We start from the raw sequence: 21,684 nt of genomic DNA, 5'->3' as shown, positions 1-21,684 counted from the left end.
TATGTGTACTTTACTACTTTTGAAACAGTTGCTCCCTATCTAGTGTAGTTTGGAATTTCAAATTACATTTTTTTTTTTTTTTATAAATTTCAAGAATAACATAGTTTTTGATAAATTTCAGATTACACCAAAGACTAACATTTTTTTTTTTTTGGATAACAAAAGACTAACATATATAAATAGATAATACGCTGTCACAAGTGCTTTTCAGAATCTTATTGGAGTTGGAAATGAGTTTCATTGTTTCCAATTTTATCGTGAATTGGAAAATATAATTGTTGGGACTAGGCAATTAAGAAAAGATTGTTGGGAAATCTAGAAATTGAAAATTTTGAAAAACATTACCATTTGGGGAAAAATATGGCTGTTGCAAAAGAATTAATAAAGAATAAAAAAAATATTAAAAAATATATAAAAAGATTAAAAAAAGAATGAATAAATAATATTTAAATGAGATAAAAAAAATTTAAAAAAAAAAGAAGAGTGTGTAAATCAGGGAAGTACCCACGTGTGAGCCAAGAAAGCTTGGCCCCCATGGGTCCAAAATATTTTTTTTAATAATTATTATATATTTCATTTTTGTAGTTGGGCTCTCTTTCCCAAACTTTAGACCCCCTTTCTCCCCAATTAACCTAACTGGCCTAATCCAAATAACAACTATCCAACTTAAAAACTTAACAAAAATAATAAAAATATTTACAATGGTAATTGTATTTTAACAAAAACAAAAAATATTTTACCACCAAAGTACCAAAAAAATCATGTGTTATTGGAGAGGTTAAAGCTAAAAAATTTTGCAACTATAGTAAACAGGTATAAATACCAGATGACTATAGTAAGTTGTTAAAAATAAAATACAATATTTTATTAAGATTATATATCTTCCTTTAATTAAAAAACTCAAATCCTCTTTCTGCATTTATTATTTTAATGATTTTTAAATTAAGTGATAAAAGAATAGAACATTTGATATTACTTAACAAAAACAATAAAAGCATTCACAATGGTAATTGTATTTTAGCCACACACACATACACACCAAAAAAAAAAAAACTATTTTACTACCAAAAAACCAAAAAAATCATATGCTATTGGAGAAACTAAAGTTAAATTTTTTTGCAATTACAGTAAACTGGTATAGATATTAATTGACTATAGCAAGTTGTTAAAAATAAAATACAATATTTTCTTAAGATTATATCTCTTCTTTTAATTAAAAAACTCAAATCCTCTTTCTTCATTTATTATTGTAATGAGTTTTTTATATTATTTTAAATGAAGTGATAAAAGAATAGAACATTTGATATTAGATGTATTGTAAAATGAGATGGTAAAATAGATAAAATAGCTTTTTGAGGTGCTAAAAGCTAAAATTTTTAGCACTACCACTGTGAATACTCTAACTTTAACAACAACAACAACAAAATCCTAACCAACCTAGAATTAAAAAAAAAAAAAAAAACATTATTTTGTTTTTTTTTTTTGCCTTTGTTAGTAGATAATTGCATCTTATAAAACATTCACAATGGTAATTGTATTTTAGCCACACACATACCCCCCCCCCCCCAAAAAAAACTATTTTACTACCAAAAAACCAAAAAAACCATATGTTATTGGAGAAACTAAAGTTAAAATTTTTTACAACTACAGTAAACTGGTATAAATATTAGTTGACTATAGCAAGTTGTTAAAAATAAAATACAATATTTTATTAAGATTATATCTCTTCTTTTAATTAAAAAACTCAAATCCTCTTTCTTCATTTATTATTGTAATGAGTTTTTTATATTATTTTAAATGAAGTGATAAAAGAATAGAATATTTGATATTGGGTGCATTGTAAAATGGGATGGTAAAATAGATAAAATAGCTTTTTGAGGTGCTAAAAGCTAAAATTTTTAGCACTACCACTATGAATACTCTAACTTCAACAACAACAACAAAATCCTAACCAGCCTAGTATTTAAAAAAAAAAAAAACATTATTTTGTTTTTGTTTTTGCCTTTGTTGGTAGATGATTGCATCTTAATGTATTTAAAAACAACAATTTTGTGTATTTATAATTTTTTAATACTATATAGATGCCTATTTGGAGTTTTTTTTTTTAATACTCCGTCCCCTGCTAGCTTAAAATCCTAGATTTGTCCTCCCGTGTAAAGTGTATTTGAAAAAATAGGTAAATAAAATTTAAAAAAAAAATACATTTTCTCTCTATTTTGGATGAGAAAATAGTGTTGAAGATGTTCTAAGAAAAATACCAAAAAAAGAGTCAAGAAGCCGTACTACAGACATACTTTTCCTACTATTCGATTATTAGATCTCATATTCGAAAGAGGTGATGCATGATCAATGGCAACCTTTGTAATCTCCCAATTATTATAGTAAGATTTTCTTCTTTAAAATGTTTATGGACGTAGGCCTAAGACCGAATTATGTATATCTTTGCCTTCCGTGCATGATTGTTGTTTTATTTATATTTTACATAAACCGTCTATTATTGGATATACCCGCAACAGATAGATATCAAAGTTTTAACTATCTCTACACTAACTAACCAACATTCAAACAAAAGCAGAACAATAATGGGTAAAACTTCGGCATAATTCATTAGGTGTAGTACATTAGATTACCCAATAAATTCAAACATAAAAGCGTCTGAATTTGTTAAAGATTGTGCAAAACCCATATTTTACATCATCAAATAACAGATTGTCACATCAATTTTTTACATAAAACTCAATACTTCCTATCACACCTAGATAACATCTCAATAAACTCTCAATTGAGTTGGACTTTCGTACAAGTATTAAAATTGATTGCGTGTGATTATATCTACTCCTTAATATGTGAAATGATAATATGGCATGTTGAAGTTGGGGGTGTAAAACTTGAGTCTTACACCACGTCATTATAGAATTTAATCTCAACATAAAATTGTGTTGAATTATATTGTTTTTAAAAAAATAACATTGTTTGTGCTTTATTGGTAAATGTAACAATGCTTTTGAATTTAATTGAGAAACCAAAGATACAATACTTAAAGGAACTATACCTAAGTTTTTCCTACATTAATTAAGCTGATGAGTTAGATAATGCTCAAGAGAGAAGAGAAAGGGTTACAAAAATAATTTTAACAATTAATTTCGTGGCCATTTGACATTCTTTACTCAATAACAATATTGTTTAATTCCAAAAAGTACAAAATCAGTGAATAAAGAAATATTTTTAAAAAAAAAAAACCAAATTAAAATGCCAAAAAAATATTGATGAATGAATTGCTACATATAACCCTGAACCCCCAAAAAAATAAAAATAAAACAGATTTGCAGCTACTTTTGTGGCAAACCTCCTTAATCTACAGCCTTCACATTCCTTCTCGTTTAGTGGTGGACATTGCCAAATCAATCAGGCTCTGACCGTATATTACATGGAATCACTATCAAAACGATCCAGAACCTGACAATAACAACATAAAATTATTTAAGAAATCCACTAAAAGTGTTTTCAAAAAAAAAAAAAACAAAAACAAAAAACAAAACAATCAATCAAATGCCCTCCACTGACACTGTTATTTTATTTACTCCCTCATTGTTACAATGTCACAAGCTGCTTTACAGGGAAGAAACAAAAATAACTAGGGCTTCAAAAGCAGATTTTGTTTAATAGTAAAATCACAAGGATGGCCCCTTCCAAGGGATCACAGCCGAGACCTGTAGTTCTGTGTCATATTTTCATCCGAAACTAATGCTCATTAATATTTCTCTAGTTTCAAATCCACTTTCTCTAACTCTTGTTTTAGGGTGTGTGTGAACTCTATGACAAGAACATCAAGTCATGATTGCGCAAACATTACGCAGTCCAGAATATTTTCCAAATTCCATGACAGATTTAGCGGAATTACCAGAGGAAGAAATTGTATTCTGTCGCAAAGGTGAGACCTCCAGATGCTCAATCTATCATTTCTTTACGAATGGTTTCTGGCAAACAAGTAACCGCTGGTCACTACCATTTTCAAGATCAATCACCCTTGCTTCCCATCGTATTTGTGCAGCAAGTGTGCGTCCCATCTCTATAGCTCCCACTTTATCAGAAAGAACAACCCATCCCTGCAACCAATCATAATTTCACATAGCAGATCATAAAATTTGTCATATAGCAGTCTGATTTCCAAGCAAGGAGCAACTATTGCATCTTTTTTTCTTTTTTTTCTTTTTTTTTTGTATTACTTGTAAGTTACAAAGGCACTTAGTGGGTCTTGAACCCAGAACCTCACCCTCCAACCAATTGTTCTGGGAGAAGGAAGTGCCAGCAGAGCTATAGCTCATTGGCAACTATTGCATTATAATCAAGATTGACACAACTTATATTGAGGCACATCAAATGCAAGTGGACTTGCGATACTGGAAACCAAAGAAGAAAAAAAGGAACTGATATTCAACAAGACTAACTTACAATAGGAAGGAATATCTTCTCGGTAGTGGCTTAGGAAAAAAAAATCAAGAACAAATAAGAGAGAGGAAGAAGGCATAATTCGCCTCCATCCTACTTATGTATCTTCTACCAAAGGATTATAGGACAAGGACAGGTGCTACAAGCTACATTCCAACTTAAATAAAAAGAATGTAAACAATTCATATTCCCTGAATTTTCCAGCATAGAAAAACCAGATCAGAAACAAGAACGAGGGTGTAAAGGCACATAACAAGTCTCCTTCTAAATTTGTACCTTGCACCGTTAAAGAGTGTAAAGTGAGGAAATGTTTTGCAGGCAATCTTCCAATTTGATAGATAAATAATCAATTCATACTGCAGTACATTTTCTGGCATAAGCAAAATAAAACTGTGCTACAATATAATTACCTCAGGGCGCAATATCCGGTCCATCTCTAAGAATAAGTCCATCAAGCTGCACCTCTCTGAAGTAAGATGTGAAAGAAGCCCATTTGCATGAAGCATATCATATGTTCTAGGGTATGTGGGGAAAGGTTCACACCTGTGCAACAACAGATAATCACAACCATAACTCTACTATCTGCAAAGCAACTTAAACTGCAGTTAACTTTTTTTTCTTTTTCCTTTTTTAATGTCGTAGGAGAACTTCACTCAGATTAGTTGCATGTCGCAGAATATATTGTACAAAAATCCTCACTCTTAATCAAACTCCTACGAGCAACTGACCCCACCCACCAAAACCAATTGCCGAGTAAACCAGGGTTTTTTCACACTAATGGGCTAGGTAGTTTATCCACATGCCCAGGAGGCACAGAAACTTTATTTCTAAGTGCAGTTTAATTAATAAATTTGAAAGAAAAGACAAAAAAAAATTATAGGTTATGGAGCCCAGAAATGAAAACAAGCTTTTGAACCCACGACCTTGTCCTCCAGCCTTTCTTATGTGAGGAGGAGGTGCCATTTGAGCTAGGGCTCATTGGCTGAAAACAAGGTTTTCAGAACCAAAGTTTGTGAACATCATGTTCATAAACCATATAAATGAATTATGTGTATACTATGGGTCCGTTTGGATAGCACTTATTGTTGCTGAAAGTTGATCAAAACTGATTGTTGCTGAAAACACTGTAGCAAAATAATTTTTAAATGTGTGAATAGTGTTGTGGGACCCACTTTTAATATTAAATATTGCATGAATAGTGCGTGAACAGTGCATAAACAGTTCACGCACTGTTCACGCACAGTAAATTTTGTCCCCCCAAAGTCAACAAAGTGCGGCAAAAAAAAAAAAAAAAAAAAAAATAATACTCTAACTTTAACAACAACAACAACAAAATCCTAACCAACCTAGAATTAAAAAAAAAAAAAAAAACATTATTTTGTTTTTTTTTTTTGCCTTTGTTAGTAGATAATTGCATCTTAATGTATTTAGAAACAACAATTTTGTGTATTTATAATTTTTTTTAATACTATATAGATGCCTATTCGGAGTTTTTTTTTTTTTAATACTCCGTCCCCTGTTAGCTTAAAATCCTAGATTCGTCCCCCCGTGTAAAGTGTATTTGAAAAAATAGGTAAATAAAATTTTTTAAAAAAAAATACATTTTCTCTCTATTTTGGATGAGAAAATAGAGTGTTGAAGATGTTCTAAGAAAAATACCAAAAAAAGAGTCAAGAAGCCGTACTACAGACATACTATTCCTACTATTCGATTATTAGATCTCATATTCGAAAGTGGTGATGCATGATCAATAGCAACCTTTGTAATCTCCCAATTATTATAGTAAGATTTTCTTCTTTAAAATGTTATGGACGTAGGCCTAAGACCGAATTATGTATATCTTTGCCTTCCGTGCATGATTGTTGTTTTATTTATATTTTACATAAACCGTCTATTATTGGATATACCCGCAACAGATAGATATCAAAGTTTTAACTATCTCCACACTAACTAACCAACATTCAAACAAAAGCAGAACAATAATGGGTAAAACTTCAGCATAATTCATTAGGTGTAGTACATTAAATTACCCAATAAATTCAAACATAAAAGCGTCTGAATTTGTTAAGGATTGTGCAAAACCCATATTTTACACCATCAAATAAAAGATTGTCACATCAATTTTTTACATATAACTCAATACTTCCTACCACACCTAGATAACATCTCAATAAACTCTCAATTGGATTGGACTTTAGTACAAGTATTAAAATTGATTGCATGTGATTATATCTACTACTTAATATGTGATATGATAATATGGCATGTTGAAATTAGGGGTGTAAAACTTGAGTCTTACACCATGTCATTATAGAATTTAATCCCAACATAAAATTGTGTTGAATTATATTGTTTTTAAAAAAGATAACATTGTTTGTGCTTTATTGGTAAATGTAACAATGCTTTTGAATTTAATTGAGAAACCAAAGATACAATACTTAAAGGAACTATACCTAAGTTTTTCCTACATTAATTAAGCTGATGAGTTAGATAATGCTCAAGAGAGAAGAGAAAGGGTTACAAAAATAATTTTAACAATTAATTTCGTGGCCATTTGACATTCTTTACTCAATAACAATATTGTTTAATTCCAAAAAGTACAAAATCAGTGAATAAAGAAATATTTAAAAAAAAAAAAAAAAAAAAAAAAAAAAAAAATAAAATACCAAATAAAAGANTACTTATCTACAGCCTTCACATTCCCTCTCGTTTAGTGGTGGACATTGCCAAATCAATCAGGCTCTGACCGTATATTACATGGAATCACTATCAAAACGATCCAGAACCTGACAATAACAACATAAAATTATTAAGAAATCCACTAAAAGTGTTTTCAAAAACAAAAAAACAAAACAATCAATCAAATGCCCTCCACTGACACTGTTATTTTATTTACTCCCTCGTTGTTAGAATGTCACAAGCTGCTTTACAGGTAAGAAACAAAAATAACTAGGGCTTCAAAAGCAGATTTTGTTTAATAGTAAAATCACAAGGATGGCCCCTTCCAAGGGATCACAGCCTAGACCTGTAGTTCTGTGTCATATTTTCATCCGAAACTAATGCTCATTAATATTTCTCTAGTTTCAAATCCACTTTCTCTAACTCTTGTTTTAGGGTGTGTGTGAACTCTATGACAAGAACATCAAGTCATGATTGTGCAAACATTACGCAGTCCAGAATATTTTCCAAATTCCATGACAGATTTAGCGGAATTACCAGAGGAAGAAATTGTATTCTGTCGCAAAGGTGAGACCTCCAGATGCTCAATCTATCATTTCTTTACGAATGGTTTCTGGCAAACAAGTAACCGCTGGTCACTACCATTTTGAAGGTCAATCACCCTTGCTTCCCATCGTATTTGTGCAGCAAGTGTGCGTCCCATCTCTATAGCTCCCACTTTATCAGAAAGAACAACCCATCCCTGCAACCAATCATAATTTCACATAGCAGATCATAAAATTTGTCATATAGCAGTCTGATTTCCAAGCAAGGAGCAACTATTGCATCTTTTTTTCTTTTTCTTTTTTTTTTGTATTACTTGTAAGTTACAAAGGCACTTAGTGGGTCTTGAACCCAGAACCTCACCCTCCAACCAATTGTTCTAGGAGAAGGAAGTGCCAGCAGAGCTATAGCTCATTGGCAACTATTGCATTATAATCAAGATTGACACAACTTATATTGAGGCACATCAAATGCAAGTGGAATTGCAATACTGGAAACCAAAGAAGAAAAAAAGGAACTGATATTCAACAAGACTAACTTACAATAGGAAGGAATATCTTCTCGGTAGTGGCTTAGGAAAAAAAAAATCAAGAACAAATAAGAGAGAGGAAGAAGGCATAATTCGCCTCCATCCTACTTATGTATCTTCTACCAAAGGATTATAGGACAAGGACAGGTGCTACAAGCTACATTCCAACTTAAATAAAAAGAATGTAAACAACTCATATTCCCTGAATTTTCCAGCATAGAAAAACCAGATCAGAAACAAGAAAGAGGGTGTAAAGGCACATAACAAGTCTCCTTCTAAATTTGTACCTTGCACCGTTAAAGAGTGTAAAGTGAGGAAATGTTTTACAGGCAATCTTCCAATTTGATGGATAAATAATCAATTCATACTGCAGTACATTTTCTGGCATAAGCAAAATAAAATGTGCTACAATATAATTACCTCAGGGCGCAATATCCGGTCCATCTCTAAGAATAAGTCCATCAAGCTGCACCTCTCTGAAGTAAGATGTGAAAGAAGCCCATTTGCATGAAGCATATCATATGTTCTAGGGTATGTGGGGAAAGGTTCACACCTGTGCAACAACAGATAATCACAACCATAACTCTACTATCTGCAAAGCAACTTAAACTGCAGTTAACTTTTTTTTCTTTTTTTTTTTGGATGACGTAGGAGAATTTCACTTAGATTAGTTGCATGTCGCAGAGTATATTGTACAAAAATCCTCACTCTTAATCAAACTCCTATGAGCAACTGACCCCACCCACCAAAACCAATTGCTGAGTAAACCAGGGTTTTTTCACACTAATGGGCTAGGTAGTTTATCCTCATGCCCAGGAGGCACAGAAACTTTATTTCTAAGTGCAGTTTAATTAATAAATTTGAAAGAAAAGACAAAAAAAAAAATTATAGGTTACGGAGCCCAGAAATGAAAACAAGCTTTTGAACCCATGACCTTGTCCTCCAGCCTTTCTTATGTGAGGAGGAGGTGCCATTTGAGCTAGGGCTCATTGGCTGAAAACAAGGTTTTCAGAACCAAAGTTTGTGAACATCATGTTCATAAACCATATAAATGAATTATGTGTATACTATGTCTAGATCATCGAGTCAGTCCCCAAAGTATAATAAAATAGGGAAAGCTAAGTCAGAAACCATTTATTACAATCTTAAGTAAACCTCAAAAATTAACATCTACAATTTTGACTCAGGAGTTGTTTTCTTTCTCTATGCTTTTTATTTAATTTTTTTTTTCCCCTGTTGTGATAACCTAATCTGACATGTAAGTTGTGATACATATGTCATAAAGGCAAGGGGTATATGAAAAACCCAATCTAGCAAAGTCTTACCCTTGAGAAGTTATAGTGAGAATATTAATTGACATCTTAAAGATTCAGATTTGCCCTTGGTTCCTATTAAAAAGGGAAGTGAAGGGAGATTTAACTAATAATATTCTATTTATACAACGTTAGCATGCATTTCTAAAAACCTATTCAAGACCCAAATGTGTGTGTGAGTATTGATTAGTCATTAGTACAAGTTTTCAAAAGAAAATGAACATACTGAAAAATATTGAAACACACTTTGCATCACATTTTTGATAGGGCAGCCAACCAGATCAATTCAACCCAAAGTGAGCTTCTAATACCAATATAGAAATAGAAGTTCTAGAAGAAACTGAAATTAACAACTTACCAGTCGTGCAAAACACCAGCAAAACCTTGATTAAGTATAAGAGGAAGTGTATTAGGACCTCTGATGGGCACTACGTTCATCACCCATACTGATTTTTTCTCCTCCAAAAATGCAGCATTAAGACCCCCATAATGAGCATTCATGTTGTCATTAGTACAAGTTTTCAAAAGAAAATGAACATACTGAAAAATATTGAAACACACTTTGCATCACATTTTTGATAGGGCAGCCAACCAGATCAATTCAACCCAAAGTGAGCTTCTAATACCAATATAGAAATAGAAGTTCTAGAAGAAACTGAAATTAACAACTTACCAGTCGTGCAAAACACCAGCAAAACCTTGATTAAGTATAAGAGGAAGTGTATTAGGACCTCTGATGGGCACTACGTTCATCACCCATACTGATTTTTTCTCCTCCAAAAATGCAGCATTAAGACCCCCATAATGAGCATTCATGTCCATCACATTGCGTACCATGTTAAATGGGGGTAATGGGTCCTCATCACCTGGCCTCTTTGGATGGTCCGAGAAAATTAGGGGTGTAAGCAGAGACCAATAATTTTTCAGAGCTGATTTCCAAACCTGTAAATCCTCAAAAAAATCTTCAGGCAAAACGCCTGCAAAGAAACAAGATAATTAATAAGCTGGCACAGCATTGTGATATGATGTGGGTGGAACATAAAGGTTAAGATAAATATTTGCAAGGTTAGACAACTGGAACACAAAGAAATTAGTAACAAGAATAAAACTTAAATCATAATAAAACAATACTTTCCATGAACTTCAAGCTCAGTTGAGCTCATATGAGAATTAGAGGATCTGTTCTGGATTGGAATCCAGCGTTTGCTATTGGTCCCACTTATACACGATAAAAGGGGCTGATAATATGATTGATCATCGTGCCCTTCTTGACAAAGTGGTACAGCACCCTGCTTGCTACAATGAAGAAAAATAAATAAATTTAATTAATAAAACCATAATTTAAAGAGAAAAATATGGCAGCTCCACAAATACAACTAATCTAATGGAGCAAGAAAACCAAAGCTAAATTTGTTCTTGGTTAAAGTATCAAAACCTAGCCCTAAATTTATTTTTTAATAACAAAACATTATTCACGGAAAAAAGTGCATCCTTTTTTATGTGCTTACCGAGATGCATAACAATCAGTATCCCCAGTTTTCTGCCAGATGAAAGTTTCATCTTGTTGAGCTAGAAGACTCCAACAGATTTTCTGGGTCAATTCTTCCAATGGTGTTAACATGTTTCTATTCTTCATACTAACTGAACTTTCATGTAGCTTGTCTGTGGGTGATGTTAATACAAAGTAACCTCCAGGCTTGAGTACCCGGTCAGCTTCAATAAGGAACATTCCATCTGATTGATGAAGTCATCATTAGACAGCAAGGACATGTTATTTTACAGAAGAAAATAATACTTAGACCCCTCTGCTTTTATATATTAACCAAATCACTCCATATGAGCCAAATATAATTATCCATTGCCTCTATAAAGCTAACTGCCAATATGGTCTCAGAAACTCTAAATTAGCTTTCCTTACCTTGCATGAACTAAACAATTCTATGCATGACAGGCTCTATGAATTACTATCACAGTGTCACTATGATGCTGCCGGAAGCAGGATTAAGATGGCAATAACAGAAGCATCTACTTCAGTCACTGTGGTGCTTCTGTTGGTTCCCAACATAATAGAATAGAACTTGTGTTTCAGGACAAGATTAAAAACTCATGTTTCAAGATGACTGACAATTATTTCAAACATTTTGAACAGTAAAAAACATGATTATATCTAATAAAAAGACATAAGATCATATGAAAACTAAACAGATCTCAGGAGCTTGTTCTTCATCCAAATGGTTATGGGGAAAGATCCCCTCCCATTTAAATCCTCAAATTCCCACCAATTTTCAGTTAGATGTGAGACAAATGGCATTTATTTAATTTTTTGTGGTTGGGGTATTTAAGACTATTGGATTTTTTAAATACCACACGTTTCGCATCTGGATAAAAATTGAAGTAAATTGGAGGATTTAAAAGGGAACAGAGCCTTTCCCAACGTTTACAACTAGTAAGTTCAAGGCTCAACTCTTGAAAATTCAAACTCTATCCTATTATACCAACATTTTTTTCCTTTACTGACACAGATTATTTTCATTGGAATGTTACATGTGTCAACTCTAAATACACAGTGCCCTGCCCTGTGTTGCCTTAGCAGTTAGCAATAACAAAATTCTTGCACAAATGCTTCTATTTCAATGATTTACTGATTCTAATTCAGTAAACCAAAGGAATTCATTATGCTGATTCCACTACTAATGTGGCCACATGAAAAATCATGTTTTGTTCTTACCAATGTACTGGTGCATATCACCAGCTCTTCGTTGATTTACTATAGGCTCGAACTTATCTGTCTTTAATTCTTGAGAAAGGGAAAATCCGATACCATTCTCGTGCTTGCTTATTTCACAAAAATGTTACCAAGCATCACCAATTTAGCATTCACCATCACTCATTCCACTTCCCAGCATTTTGGCTTATTATTTCTTAAACAACTTCTGGTCACATATTCTCTTCATGTGCACAATTTTACCAGAAAATCTTTGATATACTTGACAAATACTAACATAACAGGAAAGTTCCTACTAGTTATAATCTAGAAGAGCTCAACAAAACTAAGGCTTTTAATTCATACTTGTTATACAAATTTTGTAAGGGGGTTTACCTCTAACAGAACACTTGTCACATATCCTGACCTCCTACTGTATGCAACCCAAAATCCACTGCATCTCTATTTACTGCTGATCATGCCCACAAACTTAAATGGCAGGATAGCAACTCTTTAAATGTGTCTTTTAGTCTGGTTGAAAAAATAAAGGAAAAAAAATTCTTTGGAAATCCACCTTCCATGCTTGAAAATGGATAATTATCACTCTAACCATATATAACAGTGACTATCCTTCATAAAGGGAGCATAATTACCATTTCTTTTTACAAGATTTAAAAAAAAATCCAAGATGAAATTAAAGGATAGGACAAAGTCAACCAGAGGTAAAAACTAACTCGTGGTTTTGATGGTGCCATAGAGCCTTATTAACGAAGATAAGAACTATGTCTGTCTATTAGCACAGAAACTGATGGGGAATCAATGTTACCCAAAACAAAGTCAACAACATATCAACCAAGCAATAAAAACCCAAGTGACATCAATCAATCAAGCATCCACAAGTTCAGCACCCAGAGCCAGAGGGAAGCACATCATTAATAAGTCAAATGAAACAATGCTTAATTTAACTTTGAAGTACCTTTTTCATCCCAAACAATACCACACTGAGCACAATGAACCATATCAAATGATAATGACGGATATGGAAGCTGTCTCAAAATGAAGTTTCCAATCATTGCTGGAAGACCTCTCTCAAGGGCAAATTGGACTTGGCTGCCAGTTGCCTCATAAGCAGCAATACAAACAGCCATTACCTTCAGTGAGAGTAAACGAGCTCCAAAGCCACCAAATCCACAGCCAATATCTAGTACGGTACGCACCTGTAATCAACATAAACAAGTTGAAATATGTAATGCAACTGATACTTCTACTACTTTTTATCAAAAGGAAAAAGGAGAGTAACCCAAAAAAGAAAACCCATAAACCATAAGGATTCTTTGCTTCAAGTTATGAAGTAAATTATTTAACATTAAGAGAACAACAAAGAATTGCATTAAACAAATTCCATCTTTTTAAAACCCAATGGTGCCCAAAGAGTAACAACTAGAAATTATATTCCTTTTTTTTTTTTTTTGGTGGGGGGTGGTTGGGGGGAGGGTGCAGGAGGATGGGGATTGGGAGGAACTAAACTTACCCCAGCTTGAAGAAATTCAGAGTCACTTCCTAACCCTATCATCTCCGCAATCTGGCGAGAATAGTCATTAACACCATCAAAGGTCAATCCATCCTCAGAGTGAAAAGTAATTTGATTCTCTTCTAGTAACATCAACCTATGGAGAAAATGTAAAAAGGATACATAACCAATTCATTTATTGCTCAAAATCCCAACAAAGAAAATGACATAAAAACCAATTAACATGCAAATAGTAGTGAGTTCTAAAAGCTTTAATCACTTTTGTAGTTAGAGGTACTTTCACACACTGACAAAGAAGTACCTTTTGGTCATGCTTCCAGACGAAAGAAATTGGTCTTTGGTTATCTTCACATTTCCACTCCATATCACGTCCCTACCAGTAGGCCACCTCAAGGGAATCTTATAGTCCTTAGGAGGGCGAACTAAACACCGCTCTCGATCTCTTGAAACTTCACAATGCCGATCAATCTCCTCCCCATCTTTAAACCCAGCTAACAAATTTTCTGAAATATTGAAACAAGGAACATAATTTTCTCTTTCTTTGCCACAAAGGCCAAGTTCTCTTTGGCGACTAGCTCCAAGTGAGAGAGACTTCAGCTCCAGATAATCTACTGCTGCCTGCTCCTTTAGCCTTCTATAGTTCAAATAAATGTTTGGTACCGGAGTCGGAGTTACAGAGTCAAATGCATTAGAAGAAGACGATCCTAATACTGTAATTAGTGCAACCAAGCTAATAAGGCACAAGAGTAACCAGCTGAGTGGCGGTCTAGAGCCGAAAATAACAGATAGTTTACTGAACCAAGAGCTTCTCATGTCCAAATCGTGCAACCCCCTTTAACAATCAAATTAAGAAAATCCCACTAAATAACAAACTCCTTTAACCTATATCTCCAAGAACAGTGGAAACCACAACCTATCATAACAGACAAGCTTCTATCTATATTACCATGAATCCGAACAATCCCTACAAACATTGAAATTTGAAAAAACCACCCTTCACACTTCCCAAATATACACACACAGATCTCTTCCCACCATCAGACTCACATTTCACATTAATGCAATCTCATACAAATCCACCATACACATACGTGAAATGCAAAATTCAGATTGTTAGCACCCCAAGTATGAACACCCAATAACGGATCAACAATCCAATAACAGAAACAAAAATTCTGAACAATCTATAAGAATTAGAATTCCAACTAATGCTGAATTCCAAAAGCAAAATTGTATACAACCAACTAATGCCAATTTCTGAAAAATACCACTCTTCTCAATCAACCAGATCAACCTGCAGAGAAGTCAAAAAGTGAGCCACTAACGGTACAATTTCATTCCTGATTAAACCAAAAAACAAAGAAAAACAAGAACCCCACATCAGTTTTTACTCAAAAAAATTCCAAATTTTCCTTTCCTTTTCCATGATTCTCAGCAACCCAAAAGATAAAAATCTTAAATTTAAACAAAAAATACTTGAACTTTTTCAATTATTACAATCCACTGAGCAAAACCCAGATCTCAAAAAGGAAAGAAATGCACAGATCCAAGCCAAAATCAATGTGTCTACCTTAATATAAACACAGTCACATTGATTCAAATTTCCCCAAAAAATAAACACAAAACAAAATTGGAAAAAAAAAAAAGAAAAAAAAAAAAAAGGACTTTTCTCAGCGCACCAATTTTGGATCGTTGATGATTGCAGACTTGTGTGAGATTCAAAAGCCAGGAAACTATTTTTGGGTGAGAGAGAGTTTGTGTGAAATTGAGTCCAAATTTATCGGATTCTATTTGTGTTTGTTTTAAGTCATTTCTCACAGTTCTTTTTTTTTTTTTTCCAATTTTTTATTTATATGAGACACACACACACAAAACAAACAGTGTCTGACTCATTAACTGAAATTAATAATAAACAAAAAAAAATTAGTACTTATTGTGACTTTCACAGTTATAAATATACAAATGGGTATGTTTTATGACATGGACATTGTTGGTGGCATTGAGATCTAAAAAATGACAAGAAATGGACGGTTAAGATTTAGCCGTTAAAAGCTACTTTGTGAAATTAAGGAACCTAGATTGAGAGCTAGGCTAATTAGAGTTAAAGCTTTGATTATGGTGACAAATGGAGGTGGTTTCTCAAAATAAAAAAATAAAAAAAATTGGTGACAAATGGAGGCTTAAACGTGTGTTTTACTGTCATTCTCATGTCAACCTATCACAACTCGGTCATCCAATTATTCCGTTCGTTCCTGTCTCAACCATGTGACATCACTGTTCTTTTTTGGTGGGTTACCCTTTTTCATTAACAAAAAATCTAAACAAGAAAGGGAAAAGGATGGCTCCATTGCATTGTAGCCGACATAATCATGATATAATTCAATTACATAACAAAAATTAGACACGTATTTGTATTGTGTCGGCTTTAATATACTATAAATAAGTCGAGTCCAATAACAAATAACGATCAAAGTCTAGAGACGATGAAATTTTCACAATTGTCGATGTGTCATGTTTATATTAGTAAATGAAACTATGATCTTAATAAGACTTGTCAACTTATTCTTTGCGAAAAATATTGTGAGAATTCTTATATTTGTAGCATCACTTTTACAAAATTGGGCAAGTAGATGGAGTACAATAAATTATGATATTAATGGTGATCTTATGTGAAATTAACACATTAATCACAATTTCTTACTATAATCAGTTCAAAAATATTGTAAAATTCATTATGTGTATAGGATTGTTTTTTTTTTTTTTAATACCCACAAAATAAAGAAGTGATAATTGCTTCATTTCATTTTAAAATATTCTAAATTGTGATGGTAGTGGTGATCTCATATGAATTTGATGTACTAATCACAATTGACCAACTCAATAAGTTCTGAAAAAAAAAATTCTGAAATATATTATGTTTATAGCACTATTGCTCCCTGTTTGACCAAAAAAATAAATAAAAATACAGATAAAATAAAGAAGTAGTAATTGCTTCATTTCATTTTAAAATCTTTAAAACAAGATCGTAAACAAGCTAAAACAAATTGAGTTTTGAAAGTTAAGTTCATTTTATTTTATTTGGAATGCATTCTGACTTTCTGAGCCCGAGCTCATTATTAAACTAATTATATTTTTAAATTTGATTCATTTTTTTAAGAACAAAATTCAAAAGTTTTTACGAGCTATTTAACTAATTTATTTTGTTCCATATATAGTTGAGATTATATATATAAGTAATTTATAGTTGAGATTATATATATAAAGCAAGCTTCATACGCATAAACTTATTCATGAACTTATTCTGATGTTTATGCACAATTTGTTTAATAATTAAGCTTAAAATAAGTTCCTTTATTTTATTAAATGAACATGGACAAACTATTCTCAAGTTGTTCATAAATTAATTAATTTATTTATGGCTTTGACCTAAATATATGATTTTTTTAAAACTTAAAAATATATTTTTAATTACTTTTTTATTGAATTTTTTAAACAGAATTAATAATAGTAGAGTATCATTTGTGAGTTGTGACTTCTTATTACTTATTGACGATTCTCAAAAAAAAAAAAAAACAAAAAAACAAAAACAAAAACAAAAACAAAAACAAAAACATATTAGACTCACAGTCAAGATTAGTTTTCGAAAACAAACCTAGATTTGACAAATCTGAGGAGTCCCATTAATGGAGGGATTTCTTAGACTGGAGTTTAACTTTGGTTGTTTTTCTTTAATTAAGATCTGAATTACTTTAATCAGGTAGGTCCAGGTTGGTACCTAATATGCTAATAGAAATCTTGCTTCTTTAGGAAGCTAAGGTATACTTTTATCATTTTTGGCAAATGGCCACTAGATGACTCCAGGGTGGCTTAAACAAAAGGTGAGCTGTGTTGATGAGTAACCTCATACAGAAATTGTCACAACTATATATGCAAATGTGGCTTTCAAATGAATTTATCTATACTATTATTTAAAGAGCTTCTCCTATTTAGATTCCTCATTTTTTAGTTCAAAAATGCCCTTACATCCTTATGTTTAAGTAGAAACAAAACTAAAGGACAATCCGGTAAAAATGCAACTCTAACTCCCACTAAAACATTGCCTAAAAAATAGGACCACTCTCCTATTAATTTTCAAATTGATTTATTCACTTATAAATTAGATTTTCAAAATAAAAATTATATATATAAAACATAAAAAAAGTATAGATTTTTTTTTTTTTTTTTTACAAAATAGGACCACTAACCAAAAAAAAATAAAAAAAAAAAAAAAAAAAACCTCATCGAACGCGTGAAGCGTGTGTGATGAGGCTAGTTTTCAATAATGCATGTACAATATATTTCACAACATTTCATGAGTGACATATTTTGATTAATAACATCATTTCACATAGAATCATAATTGGTATTACTTTAGTTATACACCAACCACATGTTACCTCAATAATTAGTGGGAAAATTTGTAAAATTTATTGTGATCTAAGCTTATCAAATTACTTTATTAGGTTACTCATGATGGCTTTTAGCGTCGTATTAAATGCTGGATTTGTTTTTAGATTTTAATCAACTTAACTAGTAAAGTCTTTTATTGTCATGTAAGAAACTTAGAATTGAATCTCACCTACACTTGTATAAAAAAAAAAAAGAATCTCACCTACACTAAAAAAGAACTCATTTATGTTTGTGTCTTGACTTAAAGAGTAATAATAATGGAGAATCTTTTTTTTATTTTATAAATTCCAGTTTCTTATTATTATTATTATTTAAAGTGTGAAGGGGGATGGGTGGGTTTGGTTGTAACAACTAAATTACTGGGTTTACCACTCAAAAAATAAATAAATAAATAAACTAAATTATCGGATCCACGCCCAACATAAAAATGTATTGCAAACTACTTTTTCAAAATGGCTAAATTGCCTCTGAAGTCTGAACAGGCCTGTGAAGTTGGGTTTGAGAAATTCAACTCAAAAATTGTCTCATATCTCTCAAGATCTCACTCTTCAAGAAACCAACCCAAACTCATTGTGATCTCCAATTGTCTCTCTGCTAACAGGATTGCTTGATTATAATTCTCATTTCAATGTGCTAACAAAGTTGATGTTACAAATCTTTGGCCAGTTAATGGAGGTTTGGTACAATCAGTTCAGTTCAACAGTCTGATAACTAGATTGGGCATCATGATTTTCAGCTTTCATTTTTCTGATTTACAGATCCCCACGCAAGAATCATTAATAGAAAATAATTCACCAAACGACTAGGGAGCAAATGTAAACACCCCCTTAGTAAGGACTGTGGGTTGCATGCAAGGATATGGTTGACATGATCAAGAGCTTCCAGCTAAGGAAATTTCACTGGCTAGTCTGCAATCTGAAAATCCTAATGGAATAATGTACAAATGATAGCATATGGTCCCATTAACAAACAACTTGATAAAATTCAAAGAAAAAAAGGCATGGCATAAACCCTATGAAAAGCAAGCCCTTTCATATATATTTGTTGGTAGAAAACTCCAACTCTAACATTACCTAGAATGCAAGTGCAAAAATAACTTACTGGTCCACATCAAAAATCAATTTAGTACAAAGAGATCTTCCATAATACATTACTCTAACATCATCCACATCATACTCCTTCAAGTAGCTCCTAATTCCCTGTTCAGGTAGTCCACAAACATCCTCTTGGCACTGTCTGCATCAGATGGTGGTGGCGGGCCACTTAAACTCGTCTGCCCAGTCAATTTTTTGAAAGTTTGTCGCAGCCTACGTAGCTCTGGTAGCCCAACTGATCTTGAGATATTGATAGTTGGTAATCCCTGGCCAAGAGACACCCCATTTATTGGCCCTCCAAGTGCCTGGGATTGTGCTTCCACAATAGCATTAGTCACCTCCTGTGTTGCTCTGTCCAATTCATATAGAGAATTTGCCTCTGAAAATCGTGCACTTTGTGTTGCGATTGTTGGCTGTAAAATTTTTACATCCTGTGTTTTTGAGTCCACCTTCTTTATCAAATATGAAACAGCATCTAAAACAGCAGCAGAAGATTTCTCTATTCCATCTTTATGTGGCCATAACTCAAACAAAGGGGAATCCCATCTATTTCTTCTATCCGGTCTCTCAAACCTTCTTACCAAATCTTCAAAAATCTCAGCATCATACGCAGCTTCTCCTTTCTCTCTACGTTCTTCATTCCATTTTCTGCAATGGGTTTCTTCCGCATCACAATAGAGAACACAGTATCTTATTCCTGCACCACGAGCCAAACACCACAACTCATACCTGTAACCCTTTATACTATTCAAAGAATCTACTATTATTATATTATCTTTTGACACTGATCTATCAACTTCAGACCTAAGCACCCCTCTTAAATTCTTCTCTGCAGTCATATTGGCATAGCTCTGATTGCGATCAAGATGAAAGGAACTTTCATCAATGATCCTGACTGTTTGCTTTGATTCTGACTCTTTGAGAGCTTCAGCTAGGAAGAGGGCAGCTGTGGACTTCCCACTGCACGGTTGCCCACAGATTACCACCAATGCCATTGGACAAAAAAAGTGGCTGTTTACACTTCTCCTAAAAATACTTTACTACATAAAAACCAATGAACATACATCAATAAAGATCACTCAACTATAATTAGTTTTCTAAAATGCCTATTTCATCTGCTTCATCCTAATTTGAGTGTGTAATTTAAAATGGCACAACATTAAATGAAGAAGAAAAGATGTACAAGTTTACCAAAATTCCCAAAGGTGGCACAACTTGTAAAGTGCGTCTTCATTGGTTTTTTGAATTAGTGAAGGGTAACATGAGAAGATGAAAATAAAAATGTTTTTTTTTTAATGGTCTAAATGCTTTTATTTTTTGAAAGCGGACACTCACTTTGGGACATCGAATAAAAGAAAGCAACACATCCAATAATGTTGAGCCATATTTGCAGGGCCAAGAGGTAGAAAGGAAGTTCTGCAATTAAAGATTCTTTAAACATATTACACTAGTGCAAGAATATCCTGAAATCTTAACAATGCAATCCTAACTTGTGGTATTGGAAAACTTCAAATCATTCTGTGGATGTGTTTATTGAGGCAAGTACACCACTGACTGTGCTATATATATATATATATATATAACAACTCTTATAAGCTGAGCATTAGAGATTTTGAAAGAATATGGATAAAATTTCCTAAGATTTTAAGTGCAAATACTACATAAACACCATAGAGAAAAGAACTCAATACATAATATATGAGATAAATTCAAATTAAACCTGGAAATACTTTTATCAAAGTTACACTAGTCAATAATTTTATATTAGATGCATAATATGACAAATCTATCTACCATTGGATTACATATTCTTCTAATACCCCCTCCATTCATGCAAAAATTCAAGACGATCATCTCATGTGTAAAACATTTCAATTTCAATTTTTTTTTTAAAGAAACTATACATAGAACATAAGTTTATATATCGAATAAGAAGTAACATCCTATTAACATAAATGACCACAAAACAATCACAAATCAAAACAAATAAATCCACTCAAAACCCTAAAAATTTTACCTTTCTCTCTAGTCTCTGCTCTCCGCCTCTCTCTAGTCTCCAGTCTCCAGCTGGACCGCCTCAGCCTCTCTCTGATTCTCTGCTCTCCGCCTCTCTCAAGTCTCAACTGCTCACCTCACCGTATCAGGTTCTGAGGTTCAGGAATCAGGTATAAAATTATAGATATTTGGGCACAGGGCACTCCATTTTATTTGTTAAGAGCTTAAGATAACTTTGTTTATTTTGGGCCCTCCCTGGCTGGTTTTGTAACTTTGTTTATCATTATGGCTGCCTGGACTGGGCGTTAAGTTTGGGCCTTCAAGTTTTTTTTTTTTTGGTGGGTGGGTCTTATTAATAAGTCTTGTGTCAGGGTTATGGCTGTGCTTAAATTTTTGTT

General features: G+C 32.7%; 2 protein-coding genes across 4 annotated transcripts; both read right to left on the bottom strand.

The window, feature by feature from the left end:
- Positions 1–3,116: 3,116 nt before the first annotated feature.
- On the bottom strand, positions 3,117–15,582 carry LOC112022349 (probable methyltransferase PMT5). Its single transcript, XM_065760212.1, has 10 exons — positions 15,428–15,582; positions 14,050–15,042; positions 13,749–13,884; positions 13,194–13,434; positions 11,022–11,247; positions 10,650–10,809; positions 10,187–10,491; positions 8,621–8,753; positions 3,902–4,106; positions 3,117–3,456 (listed from the first exon to the last, which is right to left on the bottom strand). Exons 2-9 carry the CDS (start codon positions 14,559–14,561, stop codon positions 3,957–3,959), a joined length of 1,863 nt encoding a protein of 620 aa, XP_065616284.1. The 5' UTR covers positions 14,562–15,042; positions 15,428–15,582; the 3' UTR covers positions 3,117–3,456; positions 3,902–3,956.
- A 3,623-nt stretch (positions 15,583–19,205) lies between these two features.
- On the bottom strand, positions 19,206–21,500 carry LOC112022360 (protein KTI12 homolog). 3 transcript variants are annotated; one of them, XM_024054936.2, is made up of 2 exons: positions 21,309–21,500; positions 19,206–20,331 (listed from the first exon to the last, which is right to left on the bottom strand). In XM_024054936.2, exon 2 carries the CDS (start codon positions 20,284–20,286, stop codon positions 19,378–19,380), a length of 909 nt encoding a protein of 302 aa, XP_023910704.1. In that variant the 5' UTR covers positions 20,287–20,331; positions 21,309–21,500; the 3' UTR covers positions 19,206–19,377. The 3 variants fall into 3 exon arrangements, with proteins under 3 accessions (XP_023910704.1, XP_023910705.1, XP_065616280.1); XM_024054937.2 differs by having other exon boundaries at positions 19,206–20,326; XM_065760208.1 differs by having other exon boundaries at positions 19,206–20,251; positions 21,309–21,499.
- Between the last annotated feature and the right edge of the window lie 184 nt (positions 21,501–21,684).

This window comes from Quercus suber, unplaced genomic scaffold (genome assembly GCF_002906115.3).
Source record: "Quercus suber isolate HL8 unplaced genomic scaffold, Cork oak 2.0 scaffold_357, whole genome shotgun sequence".
Taxonomy (NCBI): Eukaryota; Viridiplantae; Streptophyta; class Magnoliopsida; order Fagales; family Fagaceae; genus Quercus; species Quercus suber.
Note: the sequence above shows the minus strand (reverse complement) of the source record. Positions and strands in the feature narration are given on the sequence as shown.